This window comes from Gorilla gorilla, chromosome 1 (assembly GCF_029281585.2).
Source record: "Gorilla gorilla gorilla isolate KB3781 chromosome 1, NHGRI_mGorGor1-v2.1_pri, whole genome shotgun sequence".
In the NCBI taxonomy this organism is placed as follows: domain Eukaryota; kingdom Metazoa; phylum Chordata; class Mammalia; order Primates; family Hominidae; genus Gorilla; species Gorilla gorilla.
In genome coordinates this window covers 221,662,448-221,687,090 of record NC_073224.2, presented here as the reverse complement: position 1 = coordinate 221,687,090, position 24,643 = coordinate 221,662,448, and the positions used below count along the sequence as shown (strand labels likewise).

Below are 24,643 nucleotides of genomic sequence, written 5' to 3'. Positions count from 1 at the left end.
AGGTTCTACAAGATGCTCTGAAAAAGATGGGCTCCAGAGTGTAAAATATGAAGAAAAATTTCCCACTCTGGCCCAAACTTAGAGGGTCACAAGGCACTGTGAGCACACACTCCAGCTTCAGGGCCTCTGCGCTTGACATGTCTTCTGTCTGGAATGCTCTCTCCTCAATATCCCTATGGCTCACACCTTCCTTTATTCCAGCCTCCTCAGAAGGGCCTCCCAGGGCCCCTCTGGCTAAAGAAGCCCCTCCCCCATTGCCTTCTATCACTTCACTCTGCTTTGTTTTTCCTCATTATGTTTATCACCACCGGACATATTTTCCATCATTTATTTGATTATGGGCTCTTCTGCTGAACTGGCAGCTCCATGAGGACAGGGACGTGTCTATTGTTACTGATATGTCCCCATTGCCTACAACGGTGCCTGGTACGGAACAGATTCTCAATTAATTTGTTTTTCATGCATAAAGGAAAGACAGGAAGAAGGAAGGAGAGAAAGTTAAGTGAAGTCCTGAAGGGAAGAATGGGTTTAATTATACTTAACCCAGTATCTCTTAAAATTCATAGATGTTGGAAATCATGTTTTCCTGCCAGACATGGTGGCTCATGCCTGTAATTCTAGCACTTTGGGAGGCCCAGGCGGGCGGATCACTTGAGGTCAGGAGTTTGAGATCACCCTGGCCGACATGGTGAAACCCCATCTCTACTAAAAATACAAAAATTAGCTGGGTATGGTGGCAAGCACCTATAATCCCAGCTACTCAGGAGGCTGAGGCAGAATTGCCTGAACCCAGTAGGTGGAGGCTGCAGTGAGTGAAGATCACACCACTGCACTCCAGCCTGGATGACAGAGTGAGACTCTGTATCTGTCTCTCTCTCTCTCTCTCTCTCTCTCTCTCTCTCTCTCTCTCTCTCTCTCTCTCTCTCTCTCTCTCACACACACACACACACACACACACACAAAGAAATCGTGTTTCCTGAAACACTGGTGAGAAGATCCCTATTCTCTGCACACTCTGGGAAAAGCTGTCTTGTCTTAACCTGTCAGAGCCACCCCACTCCTGCACACACCTCCTGATTCACCTCTAAGACTGAGTGCGTACGCAGTGGGCTCTCTGATCTCACCCTGGCATGCCCCTGTGAATTCTACTGCCCCAGACATCTGCTGCACCTGCCAGTGCTCCTAACACTACCACCCAATCACCAGAGCTGCAACCACTCCCCTACTTGCCCTCCCCGCCACCGCCACACTTACACTTGCAATTCCCTCATGGCTTGCCAACAAATGGTGACCCTCCATCCCGCCCTGCCTGCCTCACGACACACACCATCTGCACCCACCTCGGGCTGCTCAAAGATTTATGCATCTGAGAATATGTCCTTCCCTCCTCTTTCCAGTGGGAGGAGGACCTACATGAGCCTTGATCTCATCAGCCATCTGGACTGATGATGCTCAACTCATAACTATATCTGCAAAGGTGAGAGAGAGCCCAGGGGAGGGCAGCCTCACTGGAAGATTGAGCCACGTGGCTCAGAATTGTGGCCATGGGGTCAGGTCCTCAACTCCTATCACAGTTCCTGCCACAATGCCCATCCTCCATCTTTAGGGCTGGGAGAAAAAAGTATGCAGGCTGCAGATGTACAGTGTTTGCCACTTTCTCTCACCTCTTCCGAGAGGCTGTAATAGCGTGGTGGTTGTCATGGAGCCCGAAGGTTTGGGTTTGAATTCCAGCTCTGTAACTTGCAGCTGTGTGATCTGGCAGGGGACTTCACCTCTTGGTTCGCTCACAGAAAGTGGGAATCATAATAGTTCCTCTCTCCTAGGAGTGTCCTGGTGATTAAGTGAGTAGATGCATATCATATCAAGTGCTTAGCCCAGTGCCTGGCACAAAGCAGGTGTGGACATGTGAGCCAGTATCACGATGTTACACTCGGGCTTGGCTTGCCCGGAGGTCTCCCTTTCCGTGGGGTCTGTCCTCCTGAAGGTGGCCTCCTTGTTTGTCATGCCCCATGGCTGGGATCATCCAGGCTGGATCAGGTTCCCTCTGTGCCCACTCACAGGCCCCCGTCCACCTACCTAGAGGCTGGCTGGTCACCTGAGTGGTGACTGTGTTGGGCATCTCTGTCTCACCCTCACTGCTTGTTCCTGGAGGGCCGGACAATGCCTGGGTCTCTGCTTCCCGGATCCTGGCCCCAGGCCCGCACAGGGTAGGTGGGAGTGAACTGGGGTTGAGTAAATGAGGAAAGGAGGATCCGGGTTGGTCCTTCTGATCTTGGAAGTTGGACCGAATGGTTCTGGTCGTGGCTTTGTCAGACCAAGTGGGCTCCAGGGCTATCCAGGAGCCTGACCTCTGGCCTAAGTTACAGGCCACCCTGGAGTGAGCCCCATGCCTTGCCCCTCACCCTGGAGGCTGGGTCCTGAAGCCGTGGACCGTGCAGGTCCGCTCTGACTCCAACTTCCAAATTGATCCTCTCCAGGTCGATTCTTGTTTTGTTTTGTTTTTTGTTTTCCTGGAGTGTTGTAACCATTGAGTTCCAGGCAGGGGTCAGGCCCATGGGCTCCATCTATTCAGCTTGCCTGCACAATTGAAATCTTCGAACCCATCCTGGCTAGTTTTCTCATTAAGACTATCGGACTGGGTTGATCCATTAGATCAATGACTGGACATCAGCCGGCAGGAAGCCGATCTGATGAGCCTGGATGATCAGCCCAGGAATGAGGTTCCCCTCGGAACTGCGGTGAAGGTCCAGGCCTCTGGGATGGGGCTAGTGGAGGCAGAGGAGTGGGTTAGAGGCGTCACCAGAGTGGACTTTGGTGTGGAGAGAGCAGTGTCCCCAAGGTGTGGCTACCAGGGCAAGAGTCCCAGTGTCTGCTCCAGGCACTCCCAGAGGCAGCTGGTAGTAGTCCGGGAAGCATCACCTGGTGTTTGCAATGAGTTCAGACTCCTCCCCAGATAGCGGGTCTATAATGGACTTCTCTAACATATCACCACTGCCATGGCCAAGGCTTGGACCCGACCCTCCCTTTAGGTGGCAAAGTATGTGTGGTGGGAAAGCCAATGGCGGGTGTTAAGGAAGCCAATGGTGGTTTCCCAGGGCTCTCTTTTTACCAGGAGTCATTTGTTTATGAGGTTGGAAATGGAGGAGTATGGGCACTTAGAACACCATGTCCCAGTGTGTATTTCTCAGATCCTGGCTGCGTAGGATGGTGATGGGGCTTAAGGGGTGGCTGAGCGACCCATATTCAAATAGGTTTGGAAATGCCAAGTAAATACATTTCGGCATTCATTTCCTGCAGGACCAAATAGATGAATCATGAATGCCACAACTCTAAAAAGGGGTGGAGGGGCGATGTTGGAGCACAGAAGCCTTCTCTGGGGTATCTTATAGAAATACATTGAGGCTGTTCTTGGAGGTGCCAGCAGGTCCTACCTTCAGGGAAAAATGTGTCCCAAGCAGAAGTGTTTTTGGTTTGGAGGGATCCATTGGAGCCAGGGAGGCAGCCAAAAAGGAGATGTTGAAGAGAGGGAAGAAGAGGGTGATTGGCTCCATTCGGGCCTGCAGTCACCATTCACAGAAACCACAGTGTGAACAGCGTCCCTCAAAGTTGTGCAACTACAGACCCCAAACTTCCCTCCTCTGTCTGCTGTCTCCCTGGCCCTGCCCTCATCAGCCCAGCCCCCCTGATCTGCTCGTGCCTTTACCACCCCTTTCTCCTCTCTTCTATAGGCTACCTGACAGTCAACATTGAGCCTCTCCCGCCTGTGGTGGCTGGAGACGCCGTGACTTTGAAGTGTAACTTCAAGACAGATGGGCGCATGCGGGAGATCGTGTGGTACCGGGTAAGTCACTACTACTGCCCCCTTCATGCCCATGGCCAGGACTGGTGGGAGGTCCTCAGAGCCCTCTGGACACCCTCACTGGTGTGGTTATGACCTCAGCCCTGACCCAGTCCTGAGTTGTCCTGGGCATCTGCTGGGTCCCCGCCCTCTGCTGACACCCTCCTTGGGTACTAGCCATCCCTTCTACCCTCAGGACTGATCTGGTTTCCACCTCCTTTGTGCTCCTATTATGCCCCTACGCTTGGAAAACTCCATTAGGCAAAGTAGAAGTTACTGAGAACACCCCGGACCCTGGGCGCAGTGTAATCACAAGTGATATCTGATGGTGGAATTTTGAGCGTGAGGCTTCGGAAAATGTTTTTGGCAAGGGAGAGAGAAAAACAGGAAGGCTTCCTGCCTTTTGCAAAATCAAATCACAGAGATAGTCTGCCACCTAATCTGACTACATATAGGACTAATGCTGGTGTCTGGCACCATCTGAGAAGGGAATTGGTTAGAGATGAGCAGGTACCCACCTGCCCAGGGCCCAGGTGTTGGCACCAGGAAGAACAGCTTGGAATCTTGAGCACAGGGGGCCTTTTCAACCACTGAGTGAAATCTTCTTGTGTCTGGATGGGGCATCCCAGTCTTCTATCCCTTTGCCACAAAGGAATTGGGGCTAGGCTCAGAAGGTCCAGCGGGCACTGATGCTTTTCTTGCAATGCATGCTCGAGTGTGCACAGATAAAGGCACCACCATCCTGGGGGAGAACTCCTCTTCTGTCATCTAAACAGGGGTTGGCAACATTTTTTGGTGAAGACTGAGATTGTAAATATTCTCCTGTCTGCCAAACATTCAGTCTTGGTCACAGTTACTCAACTCTGCTGGTATGGCATCAAAACAGCCATAGACAGTGTGTAAATGAAAGGGCATGGCTGTGTGTCAATGAAACTTTACTCATGGGCACCAAAGTCTGAATTTTGTACAAGGTTCATGTGTCATAATTTCGTCTTCTTTTTATTTTTTTCAATGATTAAAAAAGGTAAAAACTGTTCTTAGCTCGCTGGCTGTACAGAACAGGCTATAGAATGACTTGGTTCATGGGCCATAGTTTGCAAATCCCTGATCAGAAACCACGCTTTCCTAATCTTTGTTGCCCTTTCTTCAAATGAAACAGATGGATAGCACAGTTAGGTGGAGCTGTTCTGGAGGAAGTGATGGAGCGTGGAAGAGAGGGCAAGGAAGGTGGGGGGTGGGCACCAAACTGTGATTCAAGATCTAGAGCTGGCTCCTCTGCTCCTTGGAGCTGTCACCACATCTACACACAGAGCATGGAAACTCAGTGTTAGAGGAATCCCTGGGGCATGCTCGCTGTTCATAGTCTTGACTCAGAACAGCTTTCTTCAGTCTCCTTCTTGCTCTTGGTCCAGGTGAGCTTTGAACCAGCCTGTCTTGGCTGCTCTGCTTTGCATTTTCGGTCTCTGATTCATGGTTTGCTTGTTGTTGCTATTTTGTTGGCTGTGATCTGCACTCCTTCTAATCAAAAATCATAGTTCTCTATTTCAGCATTGCAGTCTCTCCTGTTTAGAGTTAATTCTAGTGCCCTCCACCCAAGCTCTTCAGGTAGCCTGGGCCTCACAGGTGTGAACCTGACATCCAGCACCCTAGAGGGTCCCAGCCTTAGGGAAGGGTGCCATCCTAGATAGATCAGTGGGCCTAGAGACAGTCAAGGCATATGTTAAATAGTGCCATGAACTGAATCACTAAGAGGCGTATTTACAGGATATGGGAACTGCTTGGCTGACACAGGCTGCGAGCATCTCATTAGCACCTGGCAGAAGGACAGGGATAAATTAACTCCAGCTCACTGCTGATGATGGGACCACATCTCTCCCTCAGCCATCCCATAGATGGGATCAGAGGGAGGGGTGGTGAAAGACAGATAGAAATATGGAGACCCAGTGGGAACAGTTAATGGAGCGAAATGGAAGGAAGTTTGGAGATGGGAAAATAGCAGTGGGCACCTCATTTCCTTCCAAGCTCTTGAAGCAACTGTCCTCCCTCCGGTTTGAAATCGAATGTTACCATAGTCACAGTGGTGAAAATCTCCCTGCAGAGGCTCCTGCTGGAGTTATGGGCAATGCTAGTGCCAGGCTGTGCCCAGGTGTAGAAGCCAGGAGCAGGTTTCCACATGGCTTGACTTGATGTTCTTGAAGATGGTGAGCAGGACTGGGGCAGGAGGATCCATGTCCTGGGCTGGACAGAGACTCTCCTTTTTCTTCTCCATCCTCCGGTAGGGAGACCTTCCTCTCTCCCCCACTCTTGCTGCCTAACCTTGATGCCACTGATAGTTTTAAGAATCAGTGGCATCTCTTACCATTGTCAGACGCTGCATATCGGGCCATGGTAGGCTGCACTAATTAATTTATTTTATTTCATTTCACATCCTTTGACTGAGGGCCTCTGGAGCAGTCATATGCAGATGTATGCAAATCACATGCAAATCACCCACTAGAGCCAAATGCCTGGGCCCTTGTAATTCTGTAGCTGGACAGAGGTGGTGGCTCAGCTGACTGGTTACTGTCCTCAGGTCTCAGGGAGCCCACGTGCCCTGCCTATGATGGGAAGGATGGGGGCAGAGGAAGGAAGGAAATTCCAGGGAAGGGCTCCGTGTGGCCAGTTTTTGCCTGCTGCCACTCTAGCTTTCTCTGGTGATTGTCTCTCTTCCCAAAGAGGCAGCTGAAGGGAGAGAGATAAGAGCCTACCAAGATGGGGGCTCCAGGAGTCAAGGTCAGGGCAGGGCTTCCAGAGGGAATGGGAGCAGCAGCAACAGGAGCTCCAGTCTCCTTCTCCAGCCAGACCCTCCTCTGACCCCTTCCTCCCCTGCCAGACGAACCCCCCACTGTGGCTTCCTTCCCCATCTCCCTCTCCCCCGCAGCCTGCCCCCCTCCTCCAAGCAGGGAGCTGCCGAGTGCTGTTTGTTTTCTGTACGTGTGTTTGCTTCCCGTCCCAGCTTCCTTTCTCCATCCTCCATGAATGAGCTTACAGAGCCCGGCTTGGAAGGAAATGAATAGATTACACAGGCCCAGTCAGGACTGTGTCTCCAACCCCGTTAGAAGGAAGAAGCAGGGCATTGTGATGAGGCCGCCACTGCCTGCTCAGCACAGTGGGCACAAAATGGCCCAAAACATGTGTCAAGCCCAGCAGCCTCCCCTCTGGTCCTAAATACATTATCTTAGCAAAGGGATCATCCTGAGCTGTCAGAAAACATCATGAATGCATTGGATTCTTTGGGTAAATCAGGGCAGCTGATGAAATTATCTGAAGCCATAGGGATCACCTAACCTTGGAGCTAACAAAACCTCTGGCTGGATATTTGGGAAGGTCTTGCTTGTGGACCCCTCAAGGGAGGGGAAGGAAATTGGGAGGAAGCGGCAAGAGCCTGACTCTTGGACACTTTACCCCCATGGTCTGGCCAAGTGGGGAGGAGCTCAGCCCGTTTGTAGAATAAGATGCCAAAACTGTGAGAATAGACTCAAGGAAGTATGTGTAATCATAGCCCCTTAGTCTGGGTTGTCCAATATGATAGCCACCAGTCACACATGGATGTTAACATTTAAATTAAATCAAATTAATTTTAAAATTCATTCCTCAGTCAGACTAGCCACATTTCAAGTGCTCACTAGCCACCTATAGCTGGTGGCCTCCATATTGGACAGATGAAGTATAGCACGTTCCCATCACTGCAGGAAGTTTCACTGGATAACCTGCTGTAGAACATTGAGATTTTCTTTTGCAGCCTCTGGAATACACTGTGCTCACCTGACAAGAGAATAGCAGTGAGTGCTCATTGAGTCAGTTTTCCAGGCAAACTTGCCCTGAAATGAATTTTAGTAAGATGGATCTCATTTGGTAACCTGACATCATTAGATCGTGTGTGTGTGTGTGTGTGTGTGTGTGTGTGTGTGTGCGTGTGTGTGGTGAGGGAGGGTGAAAAAAGGGAGATGGTCATCATGCTCAAATCACTTCTTTGAAAACATAAAGATGTCAAGAGAGTTGTCGTCCCTCTGAGGTGCTGGGTATCGTAGTTGTCTATTAAAGCCCTGTTCAACTTGAGGATGCTTTTCACCATCCCTCTCTGCTTTCTCCACTGTTACATGGGTTCATCTCCCAGATTTGAGTGTCCAGGCTTCATCTTCACAGCTCATGTAGATAAGCTCCAGAGAGCTTTTTTTTTTTTTTGGCTTATAGAGTAGGGGTGCAATTCCATGCTTCACCAGTAGGAGGCTGTCACCTAATAACTAATCTACCCTAGCACTTAAGTCGGGACTTGGTTCAAGAAAATGAATAATAAATAATGTTCTTTACTTAATCATTCCTATTTACATCTGTAACTGGGGACTTATTTATTAATGCTGCTTATACTAATTTGAGTGGCTGACATCATTGAGCCTTTACTATGTGTGAGCACTAGATCAAGTGCTTTACATACGTGATGACATTTCATTTTCATATTTTCACTGCAAGGTAGATACTATGATTAATTCTATTTTCCAGATGAAGAAACTGAGGCCATTTGAAGAGACTGTGTCTCGGGTCATGTTGCCTTCCCTGACTTCTCCAGAAAGCTGTAGGCACACCCCCCTCCATGAATCCTCTGTGTGGGTCTTTACACTAGTGCTTACCTCATCATGTCAAAATACCTGCTCCTGGACCATGACCATCTGAAGAGCAAAGACTATGTCTTTTTTCCTGCTGTATTCTTGACACCTAGAGCACAGTCACCTCAGTGAACATTTGCTAAATTAACAAATCATGGAGCTATAATGTGCACCTGTTGACAGACCATGCTATGTAGCCCACTTCTGTCTCATGTGGGCATCTGTGTAATGTTGATAGTATCTGTTGGTCAGGGGGTGGGGAGTGTGGGTCTCCGGATACTCAGGGGGCTTTGTTAAGTATGAAGGAAAAGGGAACATTTCTTATTAGGAAACACTGTCTGAACTCATTTGGTTGGAGGCCGCCTGCCCAGCAGGCAAAGCCGAAGGTCTGTTTATATCGTGGAACTCCATTAAACAGCCACAGAGAATCATGGGAGTTTAACCTTTTACAGCAGTTTTTATCATCCCTCCTTTGTTTTCGCTCCGTCTTTCACAATTTGTTCCCAGGAGCCACTCTGGGCCCAGGTTACAAGGCCACAGAAAAGAGAGCCAGGTAGAAAGAGAAGGAGATCTACAAACAGTGATAACACCCCTGCTTTCAGTACCCCCTTATCTCACCTTTTTCACCATGTGGGAAGATGCATACCTGGGTGTGTGTTTTGTGGTGCAGATGATGCGACCTCGCCAGGTGATCGTCCCGTCTGGGTTCTGCTGGATGCCTCTGCAATGAGGGTTTGTGGTTGCTTGGGACCATTTGAAAAGGAATTGAGACTAGAGGCTGGGAAGGCTGAGGTAGGAAGAGAGAGGACTTGGGCATCAGAATACCTGTGTGTGAGTCTGACCTTGGGTGGTGACCTAACCTTTCAGCCTTTTAGAAACTTCACCTGAAATTGGGCATGAAAACATGTATTTTGTAAGCTTAAGTGAGATAATGTCTGCAACCAAAAGACCCCATTGTTCAGCTCATTGTGGCACCTATTCAATGACAGCTATTGTCATTTCATGTCTGTTGATAGCTTACAGGATCTAGAGAGGGAAATTACAGAATAAGAGGGGAAGGTATTTGGGGAGGATCACCATGGTTAGATTCCTTGAATTCCATCCTACTACCTGCATTCCCAAGGGATATGGGCAGAGACAACGCTTTAAATGGTTATGCTGGTGAACTCACTGGGTTTCAATTCTTGGAAACCCAGTGGCTTAACACAATTAAGCCATTTCAATGGATTTTAGCTCTCCCTGAAACAGGGAGCTATTTCAAAATGGCTTTACTATCGTTGGCTCTCTCTCAGTCCCAGCCCTTCACAATGTTTCATTATTTGAAGCAAAACTGAAAATGATGATCCTAAGGAGACAGGAGACAATACAGTCCAACCATATCATAAGGGCAAGAAGGTAGGTACACTCTTGGGTGACCAATAGAGACCAGCACCAAGGTCCCAGAGGATGGGTCTAGACAACCCCTTTGGCCCTTCTTGCTTGGCAGCCACTCAACCTGGCTGCTCTTTGCTACTCTTCTGACCCCACACTCTGATCTTGAGTTCGGATCTTACAGATATAAGTCTGGAAAAGGATGTGAGTGAGGAAGACAAAAGCCAGGGTTGAGCCAACCCAACTTGCCTTGTCTAGGCCTCCTTCCCCAACCCCTGGCCTTCCAAAGAGCCAGGTTCTCCCTGATGAGGTGTGTCCAGTGCTCAGTCTTATCATATCAGTCACATGGAAAGGAAGAGAAGGCAGTCAGAGAGGGCCCACCAAACAATAGTTGATTTTACAACAAATGTAATAACACATAAAGAGGAAATAAGAACAAGTTCCCAGGTCTAATTCCATTGTAATCTGTATTCGTCAGTTCTTATGCTGCTATAAAGAACTGCTTAATACTGGGTAATTTATAAAGGAAAGAGGTTTAATTAACTCACAATTCTGCAGGGCTGGGGAGGCCTCAGGAAACTTACAATCATGGTGGAAGGGGAAGCGAACACGTCCTTCTTCACATGGTGGCAGGGAGAAGTGCCAGCAGGGGAAATGCCAGGTGCTTATAAAACCATCGTATCTTGTGAGAACTCACTATCATGAGAACAGCATGGGGAAAACCATCTCCATGATCCAATCACCTCCCACCGAGTCCCTTTCACGACACATGGGGATTATGGGAACCACAATTCAAGATGAGATTTGGGTGGGGGCACAGCCAAACCATATCACAATCCTTTAATTCAACCCCAAGGAAAACTCCACCCCTAACCACAGCTGTTAAGTTGTAACCATCCAGACTCATCACACTGAGCTCCTCCTCCTGGGGATGGGGTGATGGGAGAAACCTTCAGCTCCCTCTAGAGGCCAGAGTGTGAATCACAATCATTGCAGCCCTGATCCTTGATCTTTAATGGAAGTTCTATTGGAAACCGGCAGGGGTCCCTCACTCTGACAGCTCATTAGACTTTTCAGAGGCCACTAAAAATACACTGTTGCCTGAGACTCATTCTACAGTTATTGAATCTGAATTTCCAGGACTGGAGCCTCAGGGCATTTGTACTTTTAACGAGTTCCCCAGATGACAGTGACGCACTCAACCCAGCCAGGGAGCATGTCATGGTGTTTGTGAAACTCTGATAGAGGGAGCTGTTCCATGCACTTATCCAACATATATTTATGAAACCAGGATGGTTCTAGGCACTGGGATTTCATCAAGGAAGAAGACAAGATCCTGTGCTCACACAGTTTACCATGGGGGAGGAGTTAAAAAGATAAACAAATAAGAAAGATACCAGCTAATGATAAGCGCAGTGCATATAATTAAAATCGAGTGGTGGGATAGAAAGGGATTGTGTCGTCAGGAAAAGACATTTAAGCTGAGATCGCAAAGGCAACAGGAGACCTACCATGCCAAGGGAAGAAGGCAGAACAATCCAGGCAGAGGGGAAAGCTAATGCAAGACAGTTCTGTGGGAAAAAGCTTTGTATGTTCAAATAACAGAAAGTGCATGTGGCTGGAACAAAGTGAATAGGAAGTGATGTTGGAAAAATGGGCAGAGACCATTCATACCGGGCCCTGTGCTCTAAGAAACTGAATCTGGAGTTATTCTAAGGGCACCAGGAAGCATTGAGGAGATTAAGCAGAGAAGTAACAGGATCTGGTTTACTTTATTAAAAAGGTCACTTCTGGGTGGAGAATGGATTGCAGAGGAGGTGAGAGACTGGCAGCAGAGGGGTCACTTGGAGGTTAGAATAGTTCAGGCAAGAGGCAACAGTGGTTTGGTTGACTACCAGGATGGTGGTAGTGGAGATGATGGAAGGGAAAAATGTTCTGCTTATGATTTGCAGGTAGAAGTTAAGGGCTTGCTAACATGTGGAAGGGATGAGAGAAAGGGGGATTCAGGATGACTCCCTGCTTTGGGGCTTTGGCTGGGTTTGCAGGAGCAGTGCTGTTTAATGAGACAGGGAGGACAGGACAGGAGAAGCAGGTTGCAAGGTGATATGGTTTGGCTATGTCCCCACCCACATCTCAGTTTGAATTGTAATAATTTCCATGTGTCAAGGGTGGGGCCAGGTGGAGATAATTGAATCATGGGGGCAGCTTCCCCCATACTGTTCTCCTGGTAGTGAATAAGTCTCATGAGATCTGATGGTTTTATAAATGGGAGTTCCCCTGCACAAGCTCCTCTTGCCTGCCACCATGTAAGATGTGACTTTGATTCTCATTCACCTTCCACCATGATTGTGAGGCCTCCTCAGCCATGTGGAACTGTGAGTTCATTAAACTCTCCTTTATAAATTACCCGGTCCCAGGTTTGTCTTTATTAGCAGTGTAAGAACAGACTAATACACAGGGACAGGCGTCAAGCACTCTCTGTTGGCCATGTTAAGCTGGGAGTGCCTCTAAGACATGGAGATGGAGCTGCTGCAGCTGCTGTTGAGGCCACAAATCTGGAATGATAGGGGAGAGGTGAAGCCTGGAGACTTATACTTGGCATTGTCAGAGAATGGATGGTACCCAGTGCTAGCCCAAGGGCTAGACCCTTGGGCACTCCAATATTTAGAGATAGAAAAGTAGACCAACAGAGAGGCTGAGAAGGAGGAGGAACAGCCAGCAAGACGTGAAGACAGTGAGGAGAGTGGAGTGTCCTGGATTCCAAGAGAAGAAAGTAGTTTCAGAAATAGCATAGTCAGCTGTCAGCTAGCTGTGTCTCACACTCCAGTGAGTGACTTGAGAGCAGAGAAATGACCATGAACTTGGTAACATATGGAGCCCACTGGGGACCTGGGCAAGGGCAGATTCCTTGGAGGTCCTGGGGGCTAATGCCTAGCTAGAGTGGGCTGAGGGGTGCATTGAGATCAGCAGTAATATGGCCTTGAGATTTTGTCTAGTAAAGAGTTTTGAGCTTGAACATCTGAACAAACCTTTGCAAGTAACATGAAGACTCAATTGCTTCTATTGAATCCACTCCTATTTGCATGTCATTCATAAAATTCCAAGCCCACTGTCTTTTCCTACCATCCTTAGCCTTTCAATCTGGGACTGGTGGCAGCCTCGCTCTCCTCATCGAGAATGTGAAAGTGGCAGCCGAGAGGGTTTAGGGGATTCTAGTGTAATTAAAAAATGCATTTGGTATTTGAAAGAAAAATCCTGCTCTACCATTTAATTAACTCAGTGGCCTTGGATGACAACTATTCCCAAAACTTCCTAGGCACAGTACACAGGTCTGAAGGTATAAAGAAGGACAGGTGGGCCCACTCCCCTCGAGGGGAGCGCTTCCTGTCCAGTTGCCCATCATCAAGTTGTTAAGTTCTGATTCATCATCTGGCCAATGGGCTTGACTGCACTTTCCCTAAGGATCTCACAAAGATTTGTGCAAAACAGACGAAAAGCCCCACAGACGAGCTGCTTCTGTCCCCCGTGGCGCAGGGGAAATGGGCTTCACATATATTACTTCATCCTCTCTTTTCCGCCTGGGCAAATCTTACTCATTCTCTCCTCTGTGAAGCCTTCTGACCCCTCTCACCAAAGCAGAATTAAGAGATCACCTGCTGTGTTCTCTCAGAGTTTTGTACATTCTTCGATTAGAGAGACAGCACCTGGTAGCTTAGTTATTCATCTTTGCATCTCTTGCGGAGTTTTATTTTTCCGCTTCTCCTATGTGTCATTCATAAAATTACAAGTCCATTGTCTTTAGCCTTTCAATCTCGAACTGGTAGCAGCCTTGCACTCCTCCTTGAAAATGTGAAAGTGGCTTCCCAGAGAGTTTAGGGGATTCCAATGTAATTAAACAATATATATGGTATTTGAAAGAAAGACCCCACTCTAGCCCTTCATTTATGAATGATCCTTGGGCCAGGGATTCTATGTGGGGGCCTCAGGGTCCCTAGGAAATATGTGGATGGGCTTCTGGGGGTGCTCAAAACCCCAGAAAATATGCCTAATATGTTGTGTATGTTTTTGTGGGAGAAAGGTGCAGAATATTCTCAAAGGACTCTGTGATGCCCCCATGTCCCAACTGAAAAACCCAGGAAATGCAATAGCAGGCATGCAGGTGTTCGCTGAGTGTGAAATGTGTAGGGCATCTCATTATCTCCACTCTTGGGTCATCAAGGTCCATATTTAGGTTGGCTCTACCAGACCCTATAGCTGCGAGGTTGTGCCAGATGGCCCATGAGTGCTCCATGAGCTTCCAAGGAATGCAGTGGGGAATGGGGGTGAGAGCTGAGGCAGTCAGCCTTAGGCAGGAAGAGCTGCTGTGTGATTGAGATCCGTCCAGGCACCACAGCTCAGTCAGCCTGGATTTGCGCACAGATGCCCTTGGACGGGAAGAGGAGATAAGAAGCAGGGTGGTGGGGGAAGGCTGGCTTTGGCCACATGTCACTGTTCTCCCTGGCTTGAAGGGGAGGGGTTTTTGACCAAGCAAATCCATCTTCTCTTGGGGATTAAGATCAGTTTCTGATAATGGCAAGGAGACCACTTCCCTGGTCCACACGGGGTTGATAAGAGCTCTTGGCTTCCAAACTCTTGAGAGGGGGTGCCAACAGCTGAAGTGGACACCCAAATAACCAGGTGTTTTATTGGACCACATGCAGAGTCCACCAGTGATGGGCTCCCACACTGGATGGGTGAGAAAGACACGGCATATCTAAGGATAACACACTGATGGCTCAGCTCACTTCACTTACCAAGAAAAGAAAAGAGCAAGGGCCTGGGACACATCATCCTGCTGTGTGATCTTGAAGAAACCACAACCCCTCTCTGAGCTCCAGGATCTTCATAGGTAAAATAAAAGCGTGCAGTGAGATGGTCTCTAAGGAGTATGCAGCCTCTCTCCCACCTTGCGGTCAACCTCCCCACCCCCCCCATCTTTTCCCCAGAAGACTCAGAGCTAATGGAAGAGGTGGGTGCCTCCCAGGTCAGGGCACCCCCCAGGTGAGGCTTGAACAATGCTTTCTCAGGGGTGAGAGTCCTGGCCTGAGCTACTGTTGGGGCCTCCGAGCACATGGAATCCAGAAGTATATTAAGCCCAAAGTGTGATTTCCAGCAGATTCTTCCTGGCTTTCCTATGCCCTGTTGGGTTTAAATGACAAAGGGGCTGACTTAACTTGTCGGAAAAGGATTAAAGGTGAACTTCAGCTCCAGCACACCAGTGAAAGAAAAAGAACATGACTGAAATGAGGGATGTTTCCCAGCTCAGACTCACCATCCCTCCTAAATCCTTTCTCCCCCTCCTCTCCCCACATTTTCCTTGTTGGGTGTAAGCTCCCACAGGGCAGGCAGTCTTCCCATTGCAGACAGGCACAGCCGTGTGCTTTTCTAAAACACATATCTGACCTTACCATGACCACCCCTCCCTGCCCCACACTTCACAAGAGCTTCTCATCACCTGAAAGACCAAGTTCAAGGTCATTGGCCCAGCATACAAGGTTCTTCTTGATTCAACCTCTGTTGACTGATTTCTTCAGCCTTGCTTCCTACCACGTTCCCAAATGGGCCCACCATTCGAATCATATGGCTGATTTGCAGTTCTCAGAATGTGCCAATGCTCTTTCCCACCTCCGAGCTGGTGCATATGTGCTGTCTCTGCCTGCAATGCCCTTCTCCCCTCCTTCTGGTCAACTCCCACTTGCCCTCCAAGGCCCAGCTTCAGTGTTTCCCCCCCTCCCCGCCACCAGAGGCCTTTCCCCATCCATTTTTCCCCCTTCAATCTTCTTCCACATTCAACTGCCATGACCCAGGCTGAGTTAGCTTCTCATAACACTCTCAAAATACTAAGCACGTGACCATATGACTCAACACACTGGACTCATGTGTTCATTTTTGCAGCAGATATTTCTTGAGTACCAACTAGTGCCAAGCCTTGGGAATAGAGCACAGAATAAGAACAATGGGCTGGGCACACACAGGCTGTGGCTCATGCCTGTAATCCCAGCACTTTGGGAAGCTGAGAAGGATAGATCGCTTGACGCCAGAAGTTCAAGAACATCCTGGGCAACGTGACAAAACCCCATCTCTATAAAAACACAGAAAAATTAACCAGACATCGTGGTGCTTACACCTGTAGTCCCAGCTACACAAGAGGCTGAGGTGGGAGGATGGATTGGGCCCAGGAGGTCAAAGCTGCAGTGAGCTGTGATTGCACTGCTGCACTCCAGCCTGGAGGACAGAAAGAGACCCTGTCTCAAAAACAAAAACAAAGAAACCCAAAACAAATACGCAAAACAAGGTAGCCCTGTTTTTTGTGAAGCTTGTAGTTAAGTGGGAGGAAACAGGTATTACATGAAAGATTGTCAAATAAATGCTTCTTTCAAATTGTGGTCACCGCTTTGACAGAGAAAGACAGGTGTCTGCTTGCTGAGAGCTCATAGTAGGAGATGAACTGTAATAGTTGAATGTCTCTCTCCCAGAATGCAAACCCTTTGCTGGCAGTGACCAGGTGTCCTGTTTGTCTTTCTCTCCTGAGTGTCTAGCATGATGCTGAGCACATAGCTTAGAGGATGGATGGTTGGATGGATGGATAGATGTATGCATGGATGGATATCTTATGTGGCCCTGAGGGTCACAGAGGTAAACTTGTAGTTGATGAGGTTAATAACTTTCCCACAATTGGAGCTTTTCAACCATGGATGGGCTGTCTTAAGGACTGGTGGACTTCCTAACCCTGGAAATGTCTAAGAAAATGGCATGGCCACCTGTCAAAACTGCAGTAGGAAGTAATCCTGGGCCCAGTGCACCCAGAGCTATTGACTGTATTTGTTTCAGCTCTGGAATTCTGTGCTGCCTCAAGCTCAGCTGCGCAGCCGTGATATCATGACAAGGGGTAAGAAGCAGAGTGTCCAGCCAACCTGGCTAGTTGGGGTTGAGTGTGGGGCTTCTGTGGAAATCAGGCATCAGAAAGTTCCAGATTCCCCAGGAGTGGGGTTATGTGACTGTTCTGGGAAGCAGACATGTGTGGCTGTAAATGTCCAGAGAAAGTACCCCACCCTTGAGTGAACATTCAAAGGTGAGGCCAGGGGACACCTGGGAGCTGAGAGGAGGGAGAGGACGTGAAGGAATTTTGTAGGGTTCAGAAGTCCACTCCACAACTTATGGCCTTATACAAAGCATCTCTGTCCATGCCACACTGCTTTAAACACATCAGTGATGCCTTTCCATGGTTCTTAGGATACAGACAAATATCCCTGGTGTTGCCATGCAGGACTCTGCATTGTCTGGCCCCTGCCTGCCCCTCGAGGCTCCTCTCCCAGTGTGCACCCATAAGTGAAGATTCTGGGGATATCAGAGATCTCAGAGAGCCTTGAGAGAAGGAGGTAGAAGGACTAGAGTCAGGGAGACTGAGGTTAGGTGAGGTTAAGCAACTTGCTCAAAGTCCTGCTGCTAGATAGTGGTTGAGTCAAACTTCAAAACCCAACTCTCTGACTACAAAGTTCAGCTCTTTCTGTTAGGTCCCATTGAAGGCCATAAATACCCTGTTAGGGGTTGGAGGGATTTCCCCCTGAGCGATGGGCAGTATGAGGACTGGACCCTCGAATGCGCTGAATCCCTCTGGCTTGGGGAGCCTGTGGCAGGTAAGACAAGCCTTCCTCCCATCTCCCTCATATCATCATGAATGCCACTGCTGTAGCGGTGCGTTCAGGTCAGGTGCTGCGCTAGGTATGTTACAAAGATCACCTCACTGAATCCATACAGGAATCACAAGATGCCGGTACAATTGTCCATTTTAGGGTTGGCATTGAGGCTCAGAGAAGTTAACTAACTGACCCCAAGTCTTGCATATGGTAAGGCGGAAGGGGTTTGTCTGAGTCCCCTTAGAGCAGCCCAGCCTTCTCACTCTAAGCTGATGGAGTGGTCTGGATCCCCCTTTGGGAAGCTCTGTGGCCTCCGTGGGGGAGAGATGGAGATGGCCTGGGGGCAGAGGAGCTTCTGGACCTGGCTGCTTCAGGCTGTCCTCATCATCACCCTGCCGGAGCCATCTGTCTGCAGTAGTGCTGCGGCACAGATCCACACAGAGGCTGTCAACGTCAAATGAGGACTTGAGGGAAAACAGCTTCCACCCCGCAGAGATGACACAGGCAGCACGGTTCACCTACTCTGAGATGACACAGGCAGCATGGTTCACCTACTCTCAGCACGGCAGAGCAGACAGGTGTAAGGAAGGGCCCCTTCTCCCCCACGCTGCCTCCTTGCGTGCCCCTCCCAAGCTGGACTCTCTTTTGGTGAATGGTGGGAAATGTCTAGCAAAACTGTCCATGGCTGAGGCTGCTTCCAGGCATGGCACACAGACCTCAGGAATCCCATTAATGAGAGGGATGGCTTCTGAATTGGATACCATTCTTCAAGAAAGGAAGTTGTATTATTATTATTTTATTATTTTGCAAAGTGGTGGAGTAACTCAAATGAGTCTAAACAAGTATTGTCAAGTAGTGGTTCTTGGGGGACCTGCTGTAATGGCTATAATAGCCATTTCAATTGGCACATTAATTATATGGGAGCAGGTGCTTCTAAAATAATTGAGGGTGTAAGAAGGCTGTTTATTTCCTTACGTGCTTTCAACGTTCCCCTTCAACCCTCTTTACTCTATGAATATCAAGTCATGCAAAGCCTGTTCTTTGGAGACAGAGAAGTGAAGCCTGTCTGAAATCGCAGGCTCTAATTTAGGGAAGTCTCCAGTTTATTCGTTCATCCCTTCATCCCTCCAGGTAGAGAACTAACGCCTGCAGAAAACCTTGGCAGGGCCTTGGCTGCAGCATAGAGATGCCATCCCTGGCTCACACTCTGCTGGAGGGGACAGGTTGACCCGCACCCTTGTCTGGAGCTATTCAAGAGTGAGGAGGGGACAGTGGGCATGGCAAGTAGAGGTGAGAGCAGGTGCAAAGGCCTGGGGGTGGCCCATCTGACTCCCATCAGGCGCTCAGTGAAGGGTCAGGAAGAGGGGAGGCAGGAGGAGGAGGCTGAGGGCAATCAGGGACCTATGCCAAGTCTGGGGTGCCCTGCAATGGAGCTTGAGCTATATCCAAGGGGAACAGTCAAGCAATTTTAAACACAAAAGCATCATTCGATTTTAGGAAGCTCTGGACCCCTCCCTAGAGATGTCTGATAAGCATCTCAGACTTAACATGGCCAAAGCAAAGCTCTGCATTTCTCCCCTAAACCTACCCCTCCCTTAGTCTTCTCCACCTCAGCAAATGGCATCACCATCCACCAGTTTCCAAAGCGAAAAATCTAGGGCGTCTCTCCTATCACATCTCATCCCTTGCCCCTGCCCACTCCCAGCATCTCTTCCATCGAATCCATTCTAAAAGGCAAGCCCTGAATCCACTGCTTCTTCCCCATTCCTGGGCCTCCAAGCCAGCTGAAGCCTCTATCACTACTTCAAGTCAGCACCCTCCTGATCACACTCTCTGCTTCCACTCTTGTCCCCTCAGCCCCCAAATCCAGTATCCACCAAGCAGCCAGAGTGACCTTTGAAATCAGAACAGTATTATCATTCCTCAGTTTTGCCTGATACTTAACAATAAAACCCAGGAGGCACCACGCGGTCTGGCACTGCCCCTTTCTGGCCTCGCCCACTCCACTACCTCCCACCACACCAGCCTCATTTGGGTTCTGTAAACAGGAGCCAGCCCACACCTCCAGATCCACGATGTGCAGGCCCTTGTGTTGGGTGCTGCTGGGATTTCAAAGATGAGCAGCATGAACCCTGAGGAGCGAGCATATGGACCAGCAGTGAAGACGCTGCTTCGCCAAGGTGCCTCTAGAGACAGAAAGATCCGAGAGCAACTCCTGCCTCCACCTCTTCCTCTGTCACCTCCCCCATTCTCCATATCTGTGTCTGTAAAATGGGATGGTGATAATAGCACTGACCTCATGGGAGGGCCATGACAGCAACCATGCAACCAAGCATGCCTGGAACAGTCCAGATGGCGCTTGTTATCTGAGGGTGACTGTTAAGAGCAACCCTTGTTCAGCCTCAAAAGTGCCTGATTTGGACGACAAATGACACTTTTGCCAATGCAGCATTCTGGAAGCACTTTGCAAATGTCGTTTCTCAGGATGGTGCCCTACTTCTCTGTGCACACAGACTATGGGACAGATTCAAGGGCAGCGCTCTATGCATTGCCCCCAGTCGGGAGATTTCTTAAGCTACAACTCTGGGCAATGGTAGGAAAGAGGGACGGAGCCCTAGCCTACCAGAAGAAAAGAGCTGACTTTGGAATTCACCTCCCTCTCCCTTTCCAGCATGGACCATGGGCCTTGATCCCACCTAGGTGTTGGGCTGTGATGGGCAGGACAGGAATCACGGTTTAAGGGGTTGTTGCAGGTGATGCTGGTGGGCCTTTCTCTGTGTCTGAAAGCGCGTGAAGGAAAGGCAACCCAGTCACCCAGGAGTGGACTCAATGCCGGAACAATGGATCCCTTGCACAAGTCCAGCTGCATTGCTGACCTATGTGGCCTTTCCAAACTGTGCCATACATAGAGCCTGTTGCTTCATCTTTCAGCAAATAGTTATTGAGAGCCCACTGTGTCCCAGGCCTGGTGCTGGATGCTGCCACAGAGGCCCCTGCCCTGGTGGAATAAAGGAAACTGGTAATTGCACATTGATCTTCTATGCAGACATCTTACTGACACTTATCAGTGCTAATAGATTTTTTTTATTTTGATCTTTTGCATTTTTATGTGAAAATATTATCTGCAAATAATAATAATATTTCTCTTCTCAATGCCTGAGAGACAGCATTTTTAAGTTATAAAAATGTATATCCTGGAACCAGATCACTTGGATTCAAATTCCAGCATTGCCACTTAGAAGCTGTGTGACTTTTAACAAATTACTTAACCTCTCTGTGCTCCAGTTTCCTCATCTCATGTAATGAACTTAGGACAGTGCCTGATGCTATATAAATATTGGTAGGGCTATACTTATTGAACTGATTATAATTTCTTGCCTTATTCCATTGTCTAAAATTTCCAGAATGCTTGTAAAAAAAGGTTTCCCTGTCTTATTCCTAGTTTTCATAGGAATGCATTTATAATTTTAACATTGCATGTGATACTTCCTGCTGGTTTCTGATAAATATTCTTTTTTGTTATGAATAGGAAGGTTACTTCTATTCCAATTTCACCTAGAATTTTTATAAAGAAAAATTAATTAAATGCTTCTTAAAAATCTATTGAAGTAATCATATGGTTTTTCTCCTTTAATTTACTAATGTAATGAATTATGTTGATGTTTTTCCTAATATTGAGCCTCCATTGGGTTTTTGTAATTTCTTTAAACAAATAGCTTGTGTAGCAAATTAAAAGAACTCTCAAGTATTTGTTTTTTATTATTATAAATGGGATCTTTTTCATTGGATTTTCTGTGGGCCTCTGGGATGTAAGAATGCAATTGATTTTTTGTGGCTTTATCTTGCATCCTACAAATTAGATGAATTCATTTTTTTCTCTTTAATAAGCATGTAGTGCTTTCTCTGAGTTGTCTAGGCATCCAGTCTCCCCAGCTGATATTTTTGTTTCCTTCTTTGCTGTATTTTTAGATCTGTTGCATTTAGCAATGAGCAAGCATGTGTTGAGTGCCTACTATGTGCCAGGCACTGGGCTAGGATCTGTTTCCTCTGCTGCTGTTGCTGCTGCTTGGCAGGGTGGGTGGTTGGAGTACCCTCTTCAGCTGGAATATTGAGAGCAGGGGCCTTATGAGGGAATGAATCCCAGGAGGTCCCAAACCACTTAGAGTCAGATCAGGATTCAAACACATTAACCCTCAGGTCAGGCTGCCTCCTGACCGATGACTCTCCCCTTCAAGGGGCAGGGGTAATTAACCTTGACTCAGAAGGGGAAACCAAAGCTTGGGAATGCAGCAGTCATTTCTGGCCTGGAGGTGAAGATAGATGCCCTTACCCTGCAACCTGGCCTTGAATGGTCCAGCTCTCTGACCCTCTTTTTGTTCTTGCATCTGGGACTTGCTGCTATTAAACAGGAGTGAAAGTCCCAGTTATAGTTTGTTTCTCTTGAGCAGCATCCCAGCTCTGGGGGGTGTGAGATGGCATGGCAGCATGCTGCCGTCCCAGGCCCTCCCTGAGTCTGTGAATGAGGTCCTCTTGCTTCCTGGGTGAATGTCACTAAGAGGCTGATGGCATCTCAGTGCCCAGTGGGCCCCCCTCACTGCCTGGCATGACTCTTGCTGCCTCAGGTCCCACCCCTTCCTGCCTACAGATTTGCTCTTGTTTTTTGAGCTAATTACTCCGTCTCATCACTGCACTGACTCTTCCCAGCATCTGACAGCCCTATGAGCGTGTATCTTGTAATCTCCCTTCACCTAACACAAGTCAGCTTAATTATGCATGTGGAGCTTAGGACTCCAGCCTCCAGGCTCATACTCTGCAATTATTTCTGTGGTCTTGTCCCCTCTGGCTTCCTGCAAAGATGGCAGCTGGTGTCTTGCTGTGGAGTCCCTGGAGTTACACCCTACACAGGGTGCCTGACTGAGAAGGCAGAGGGAACTAGCTCGGTATGTGCTGTAATCTCCAAACTCCATGCTTGGGACATCTTTTATTAATTCACACTAAATTGCAGTGTGGTTTGTGGCAACCTGTCTAGCATACCCTGGTGGCACCAAAGAGCTGCCCTGTCCACACCAATGACAGGCGTGGGAGCCTCCCAGGATCCCGGGAAGTCCTCAGGCTCTGCACCCTGCCCCAGGCTCTTGGCAGATTTTGTGAAGCTCAACACATCTGAGTTTGGAAGCTGCTTTGGACTCAGGGAGAAGAGAGCGAATCTTTGTTGATTATTGATGCCGAGCCAGGCACTAAGCTAAGAGCTCTCCATGCACCACCGGAAGGAGGAACTACAAGTAGCTCCATTGTATAGACAAGAAAACTGAGGCGCAGAGACGTGATATGAATTCCCAAAAGTTGCAGAGCTGGAATTTTTTTTTTTTTTTTGAGTCTTGCTCTGTCGCCCAGGCTGGAGTGCAGTGGCACGATCTCTGCACAGCTGGACTTTGAACCCAGTGCTTCTAACTCCAGACTGCCACTCTACCCGTTTTCTTGTTCCCTTGAGATGGTCAGGGGATGTGAACCTTCCACTTCACAGGGGCTGCCAGCCTTGATGACCCCAGGATGGGGCCAGCTCTGTCAGGCTTCTGGAGGCAAGACTGGGTGCCTGGCCTGTGCTGGGGATTGAAGGAGCAGGTACATCCCCTTCCTCCCCTGGGCCATCAACTCCTTCATCCCCCTGGGACCTGCTGCCAGCCTCATCCACCACGTGCCTTTTTGCCCTGGGTGGTGGCAGGGAATGAGGGTGCCATCCTTTGAGTGTGAGCTTCTGGAGCTCTTACACTCAAAGCATCAGAGATGAAAGTGGCAGGAGAGTGCCCAGCCAGGAACCATGGGCCAGGAAGCAGCCCATCCTCGGAGGTGGCAGGTCACTGGCCTGTCAAAGCCTCCATTCCCTTATCTGCAAAATGAGGGAAGTAACGCCCCTGGATGGGGTATCGCAGGGAGAAAATGACATCACTCTGGCAAGGGCTGGCAAATAATATCAATACCAATAACAAACTACTGTTTATTGAGCACTGACTATAGACCAAACGCTGTCTAAACACTTACATATATCAGCTTATTTAATCCCCATAGCAACCCTAGGGGTGGGTACTGTCATTGTCCCCATTCTATAGATGAGGAGACAGAGACACAGAAATGCAATCATTTGCTCAAGATCCCACAGGATTTGAAGTGGGATTCAAACTCTGGTGGTTTGGCTTCAGCGTCTACACTCTCATTTAGTACCTTCTTCAAAATGTTAGTTCCTCCCCCAAACTCCAGCCCCACACACACGCAGTCTGCCCAGGCAAGTAGAGCCATTAGCTGTAGGTGTGAGCACTCCAGTTAAAAATTCCAGGGATTAAAGCATCTACACTGGCAAGGATAGAAGTGTCTACACTGCAAGGAGGATTTATCCTCTAGTGCTGGAGAGAAATGTGCACGTAACACCACCAAAGGAGATGCAACCAGGTTATTGGGATTATAAATGTCCCCTAAGCTGAGCTTCTGCCTCTACTTCCCTTTTGTTTCTTCAACACTCTCCACAAGAGGCTGTGTACACAGCGGGAGCCTGGCTGATGCTGGCTAACTGGACTCTGAAGGGAGACACTGCAACACATTTCGAGCTGCCAGAATTAACCCCTCTGCACGTCTCAAAACTTTGCACAGCATAGCGGGGGCTTTGGGCAGCCTGTCGGAGGTTGATTTCTGTGATCTGGTGAAATTCTGTGGCGTGATTGATAGATTGCCTTTGTAGAAAAGTGATGCTGGGATTTTCCATTAGAACAGGGAGGCTCACTGTTGTGGCTTTCTAGAAGGTCAGAGGGTAGGAGCTGGGAAAATGCTACCCAAGCAGACAGACAGTCTCCTTCTTGGGGCCTTGAGAGATTCATTCAATGTGTTCACTTCATGCCTGCCGTGGTGCTTAGGACACAGATATTGATAAGATAATATCCGACAAGTCCATATGGTGAGTTCTCCGGTGCAAGGTGCTCTGGGTGAAAATCCTTCGTTCCTCCAACATTCCCACACCACTCCTTTGCTTAACAAATAGTTACCGGGCCCCTACAGGGGTGTCAGGCCCTGTGCTAGTTGCTGAGACTAAATATAGCGTTGAACGAGATAGGCAAGTTCTCTCTACA

The 24,643-nt window shown here is 48.6% G+C and overlaps 1 protein-coding gene across 5 annotated transcripts in view; it reads left to right on the top strand.

Annotated features, from left to right (window-relative positions):
- The window catches only part of IGSF21 (immunoglobin superfamily member 21), a 271,595-nt gene that overhangs the window by 116,380 nt on the left and 130,572 nt on the right, over positions 1–24,643 (top strand). For all 5 annotated transcript variants that reach the window (XM_031002237.3, XM_055354358.2, XM_004024773.5 and 2 more), the window contains exon 2: positions 3,729–3,841. In XM_031002237.3, coding sequence (XP_030858097.3) covers positions 3,729–3,841 — 113 coding nt within the window. The remainder of the gene's footprint in view (positions 1–3,728; positions 3,842–24,643) is intronic.